Genomic DNA, 6,256 nt, shown 5'->3' with positions numbered 1-6,256 from the left:
CAAAAAGGAAAATAAAGAGGGTGGTCGAGGTTCATCACCGAGTTGTGTCAAAGGAAAGGTGAAGGAGACCCTCTGCAGTAGGGTCTTAGACACATGGGGAGGGGGCGTGCTATCGTTCCGGCGCTTGAGGTCGTGAGGGGGGGGGGGCATAGGTACCCATGGAGTCACCGGTGTAGATGACTGTGATGACTTCTGGAGATAATCCGGTGAGGTCAGGAGAGTTGGCTGAAGCCGAATCGTCGTTATGCCCGCCCGCAGGGGCCATAGCCTGCAGAGAACACCAGCGAAGAAATGTAAAAGGTCACCAAGCCATCAGCGGAGCGAACTTAAGGGTGGAACTCCGATGGAGCGCGCTAGGCGCCCATCACCCATCACTTTGCGATTTCGTGTATTTACGCGTGAAACTCGGATTGTGGTTGACATGTGGGATGTTGAGTGACCAATAAATATGATTTTGCATTTTATTAATGTATTTCGCGTGAAATTAGCAGTCCAGTAGGGGAAATGCAATCTGCGGCGTTTGAGTTGGCGATGTTGTGTCACTCGAGTGTTGCCATCTAGCGGACGCGGCAGCGAGTCGGTGCGGTGGCGGTGGCGGTGCACTAGCAGTTGTTTGTGTTGTCGATGTCCACTCGGTCGGTCTTCAAACCATATATCCTTTTCCGTCGTTGTCAGTTGAAGCCATGTCAAACCCCCTTCATGGCACAAAATTCGTGAAGTACTATGTGCTTCTGAACGTATTGGCGAGGAGGACTGGTCGCCATTTAATGCCAAGTGAGTGGGGTACGTTTGTTGTCCAACCTCCGTACATTTATTTATTTATTTATTTTCCCGCTGTTACAATTTTGTCAATTGTCACATTGTCACATAAACAACTAGTAGAGAACTAGCACATGGAAGGAAAAATAAGATACATGTACATCCGGTGCAAATACAAAATACAAATGCAAAATGTGTACATACATACTCACTCAAATTTCTTCTCAAAGAGAAGGTACATAAGAATGCAAATTTATCACAGCAAAAAGTAAAAGGGGGGAATTAAAAACATTTAGAACATAGAGAGACAGTTAGAGATCACTCAATTCATAAGGTTCTTGTTCAATAAGATAGTATTTAACTAGTTTTTGGATTTTTTAAATAATTTTGAGTATTTTTGATATGGGTAGGCAAACCATTTATATATTTACAGCCCACGTGCAATGGGTTGTTTTTAGAGAAAGTTCCGCAAAAAAAAAACTAAGTAATAATCATCTGAGTTTCTAGTTCCATATGAATGTACATCTTTATGACATTGAGTGCTCTCTTTTTGTAATCTGGCATATTGTATACACTGGTTAACATATATAGCCGGGAAAGTCATTATTCTAAGTTTCTTGAAAAGTCCTTTACATCTTTCACCATAATTCAGTACTGACATTATTCTTATAGATTGTTTTTGTAGCCTTAAGATTTTAGTAATTTTTGCATTGGAGGAGTTACCCCATACTAGAGTACCACAACTTAGATGGAAGACTATAAAAGCATAGTAAATTTTGAGTAAGCAGTCTAGACTGAGACATTGGGATGTTTGTTTAAATAAATAATTTCCTATCCTTAGTTTCTTAACTATGTGCTCAGTTTGTTCTGTTGTATACTGGTGGTAAAGGATAAAGGAGGCGAAGAGCGAGTTGGACTTAGACTGTTTATTGACGTAACTAGGGAGCTCGACAACTAACAGTTCAAGACTGGGCAACCGGGGCTCGGCGCGAGCCGCTTATATAGGGAAAACCAAGAAGAACACAAGAAGAAATGGGCTAGTAGTAGTAGAGGGGGTACAAGGTATCGGAGGAGTATGGTCTAGTTTGGTAGGGGTCCTCTGAAGAGTATGGACTGTCATGGCGCCATGCATAGGTCTAAGCAGATTAGGTTAAGTTTGTTTATAATGTATTTGTCTAATCACAACACCATACCTCCCTTTGAAAGATTTCCGAAAAGGTCCGATACACTTTAAGAGTAAAGTTTTCAAGTTGAAAATTGAGTGTCAAACGAAATTTTTGAAGTTAAAGCATAAGATTTAAACCATGCCCATTGATCTATAATTTCTCTAGCCTTATACATTACAAACAAGTTCAGAAAGATCAGATATTTAAAGGTCCTTAGTTCACAAATTGAAAGTTTAAGAATAGCAACGTTAAACAAAACCAGAGATTGAAGTTAAGCAATCGAGTTAAACAGAAATAAAACCGAAACAACATCTTGGCAAGACTCGAATTAAACTAGTCAATAATCAAAAGGTTCACAAGTTAAAGTTGCATCAAAACGTTGCAGTATTTCAAACAAGAATAAACGTTAAAAGTTCAGTAAGTTTCACTTGGTTTAGCACTGGTGAGAGTCTTCGTTCTTCGCAAGAAGGTCTGGAAAGTATGAACTCAAGTCCATACACACAGCGTGTTGACCCAGGTTTGTCAGACCATGGATCGCAGGTACTCGGTTCACAAACAAAAAGGAAAATAAAGAGGGTGGTCGAGGTTCATCACCGAGTTGTGTCAAAGGAAAGGTGAAGGAGACCCTCTGCAGTAGGGTCTTAGACACATCGTTGCTGACCACTTGAAAGGACTCGACCAAAGTGGGTTAGTTGGGGTGAGAAAACTGCAACAAAAGAAATAGACAAAGCTTTGAACAGATAAATTATCCTGACTAATCTTAAACTTAGTCACTTTGTATTTGGAAAGGGGATGCCAGAAAGTTTCCCATTGGAAGCACTATTGATGACGTCTCAAACCGACTGGCAAGTTTTGTGCCTATGTGGATGTGATCCTGGATGCAGACTGGTTCGTTTGAAAAGCCTCCCTGAAACCACTTCCAACGACAAGTCTCTTCAGTTTGAGAAAACGTGGATGACTGCATAGCACAGAGAAGCCTTGTATCCCCATCTGAAGAGAAGGCTCGGATGTGAATTCCATGTTCAGCTGCTGTTTTTTTCATCCACTTCCACCGTCTATCAACCTGAACCTGAACAGCAGTGAACCGGTTGTTGCTGCCAAACAGGGCTAGAATGAAATGTGGCGCATCATTAACCAGAGGTTTGGCAACAATAACGTAAGCATTACTAGGTAGATGTACGCCAGACCACGTCTCGCGTAACAGGCTTCGCGATGTCTCACGAAACACTGTAACGCTGCGTCGCGCCTGGCATACATCTACCTAGGCCTGCGGCGCTGACAGCCGAGTCGGGTAGTGGAAAAATGTACACAAAGATACGGGCCTCCGGCCCGTCAACTTCCCATCACTTCGACTAAGCATGCAGGGTTGTACATTTTTTCGCTTATTTTCGTCAAAAACTCCCTCCGGCGCCTAAACGGTTAATGATAGAGCCAAACGGACGAAATTTTCGCCCTAAGGGCTCTACTTTGATGAGTTACCCCTTAGAAAACATTAAAAAAATATTTTTAAAAAAACATCATTTTTGGGACCTGTGGTTTTTGATTTTTTAAAAATCCAATTTTTGAGCTAGAATGCTCTTCTTCGAACTTGGTCTGTCTTTTTATGACACAAAACGACCCTGAAAATCCCAGGTCGCTAGCTCAATTTGTTCTCGAGTTATCGTGCGCACAGACAAACACACAGACACACAGACAGACAGACGCGAAACTTTTTGATCATCACTGGAGTAATAGGCTTCGCTATCGCTCAGCCAATTACTGCAACAATTTTCTTCAAAATGCTTCTTAATGATGGCAGCTGATGTTGCAGGAAAATGCCCTACCACAGGCAATCCGTCATTGCCAAGGGGCGGCACATGACCAACAACCTGATTTGTTGCTCGGTTGGACTGGACTCGTTGCTGAACCCTTGTCCCATCTTCACTGATTACAACCTGCATAGGTAAGCCTCGCTCTTCAAGGAACTTCTGTAATTCAGCAAAGCGGAACAGACCTTCAGTAGGAATTTCTTTGCTTGCAGCGAGTACTCTCTTGAGAGAGGATATGGAGGGTACGGCCCTAGGAGCATTTAGCTTCAGGATGGAGTAAGTCTTAGGACCACTCAATTGAAACAAATAACCAGTTATATCCTTGAGCTCATCAACGTACCTGTACCCTCTTCTTGTTGAGATTGGCCTTCTCAGTGTTTAGAAACAGTTGAAGTAGGTAGCTCTCTGTCGGTTTGTTATCTTTTTGGAGCTGTTCAACTTTGGAGGTGAGAGCTTCCAGTTGCAGTTTTAAACAGTTGTTTTCTTGGACAAGTGTGCGTTTAGTTTTTGGCTTTTGATACAGTGCGACGCTTGGAAGAAGTGCGCTCCCATGCTGCGAAACCTCGGGTTCAGCATGCAGAAGTGTAAAGAAGCCATCTCGCTCCCTAAGACCCGATCCCAATTCTAGACGAAGACAACCAGGACCTGACTGATTTCCTTCTGGCACTGGAGAAATGCGCGGACGTGCCCGCCGGATGCCTTTCAACTATTAAGAAACATCTGACTCCAGTCGCAGAGGAACCCCGCCGGATCCTCGACTTGAAGAAATTGGTGACGGACGAACTTCTTGTCATCGACTTTAACCTCCAGGTAGGCTAGGCAGGCAGGGACTATGGGCGGGGGGTGGGATGGCGATGGGAACGAGTAGGTAAGGGGCTGGCAGTCGCGGACGGGTACGGGTCGGGTGGCAAGCGGGCAATGCGCGGGGCGCAGGCAAGGGGGGGGGGGAGTTGATGGCGCGGAAGAGTGGGCACCGGGCGGGAACGGGCGGGACGGGAACGGCGGTGGTGCAGGCCGCGGCCGCGGGGGCACCGGGTGCGTGTGGGGACGGACGGGGCGCAGCGCGGGGCGTCGCAGCGCGGGGCGCCGGCGCGGGCGGCCGGGGGCAGGTGCCTACGTGAAGAGATTGACATTGGGCGGGGATAGGGGTGAGACGGGGGTGGGCAATTCCGGGCGCGACTAGAAGTGATGTATTTTATGTTTCTGATTTTAGATGAAGATTTGCAAAGAGTTGGTCACATACCTGAGGTCCTCCGCCTACGGCTCCGTGTTGGAGAAAAGAGTTCACCAGGAAGTGGAAACCAGGTGGAACACGGTCCACAAAATGCTTGAATCTGTGCACCGCAACTTTGAGGGGGTATGCAGATGTCTTTCTTCGGGTGGGGGAAGGGCTCACTATTTATTTATTTTTTTTGTCATTAATGATTCTGTTTTCCTAGATTCAACGTGTTCTGAAGGAAATTAAACAGGAGGAGAGAATCAAGGACATCGACCGTAGGCTGGTGGAATGGTTGATGAACTTCTTGCAGCCCTTCAAGGACGAAACTAAGAATGTCGAAGGGAACGACTACCGTACTCTCCCTCTCGTCCTTCTTGCCAAGTGCAACCTGGACTTTGCCTTGGAGCCGGCACTGCTAGATACTCCTGCTCAGGCTGCGCTGCGGAATAGGGCAGCGCAGTTTAAAGTGACCATGTAGCACAAGATCGCGACATTTCTTGTCCCAAAGTTCAGAAAGCTGCAGATGATCAGCGCGGAAGAGATAGAAGAGGTGAGTTTTATCTGCTATTTCACTTACTTTAATCTATTTTATGCTAATTATTTGTTTATTCCAGGTACATGATGCTGTTCGGCAGATCCTGGATCAGGATTTTTCGGCCTTCCAGCGGAATGTCACCGAGTCCCAGGAGCAAGAAGAGCAGCCGGCTGCTGGGTCGCCCGCAAAGAGGCGCAGGGTCGACACGGGGTACGAGAGGTGGGCCGAGAAGCCTGACGAGGAGGCCGAAGAGGAGGACGAGCTGACGTACTATATCAAGTGGGGGCCGCCAACTATCGGCGTGGCCTCTAATTTGTTCGAGTATTGGAAGCAAGAAGTAAGTTTTCCCTTTACTATATTTATATAGTATATAGTAATTTTCAGGACCACATTTCAATCACATCTGATAAAAACATCGACAAATTTCTGATGTTTGATTTTGTTTTGTCATCGGACAGATGTTTTATTTCTCACTGGATACATCCCGAGAGTAATCTACTTTTCTTTTCCTTACTCGATTCCCCTGTAGAAATGTAATTCATCAACTACTATTTGCTATGTTGATGTTTAACTTGGTGCAAATAGCTACCAGGGCTGGCAAAAAGAATTAAATCTTATTTTAAAATTAGCCCTTGCGAGAGCAAAATATTTTGCCCGGACAAACTATTTTGCCCTAGGGCAAAATCATAAAGCCCTTTCGAAATTGGTCCTCAAAGGGCTAAACCTTATAATAATAATTTTACCCTGGGCAAATTTCTGGGGCAAAAAT

At 45.0% G+C, this 6,256-nt stretch overlaps 1 protein-coding gene across 1 annotated transcript; it reads left to right on the top strand.

The window, feature by feature from the left end:
• Window positions 1–4,307: 4,307 nt before the first annotated feature.
• Window positions 4,308–6,233, top strand: LOC127749881 (uncharacterized). Its single transcript, XM_052269840.1, has 4 exons — window positions 4,308–4,317; window positions 4,362–4,543; window positions 4,947–5,090; window positions 5,173–6,233. Exons 1-4 carry the CDS (start codon window positions 4,308–4,310, stop codon window positions 5,428–5,430), a joined length of 594 nt encoding a protein of 197 aa, XP_052125800.1. The 3' UTR covers window positions 5,431–6,233.
• The last annotated feature ends 23 nt before the right edge of the window (window positions 6,234–6,256 follow it).

This window comes from Frankliniella occidentalis, unplaced genomic scaffold (assembly GCF_000697945.3).
Source record: "Frankliniella occidentalis isolate FOCC.00 unplaced genomic scaffold, Focc_3.1 Scaffold104, whole genome shotgun sequence".
NCBI classification, from domain to species: Eukaryota; Metazoa; Arthropoda; class Insecta; order Thysanoptera; family Thripidae; genus Frankliniella; species Frankliniella occidentalis.
This window is presented reverse-complemented; position numbering and strand designations above follow the sequence as displayed.

Bases quoted from the DNA above. Each gene is read 5' to 3' on its own strand.
- LOC127749881 (XM_052269840.1), top strand. The intron at 4,544-4,946 runs GTAGGCTAGGCA...TTCTGATTTTAG, and splicing joins TCATCGACTTTAACCTCCAG to ATGAAGATTTGCAAAGAGTT. The intron at 5,091-5,172 runs GTATGCAGATGT...CTGTTTTCCTAG, and splicing joins TGCACCGCAACTTTGAGGGG to ATTCAACGTGTTCTGAAGGA.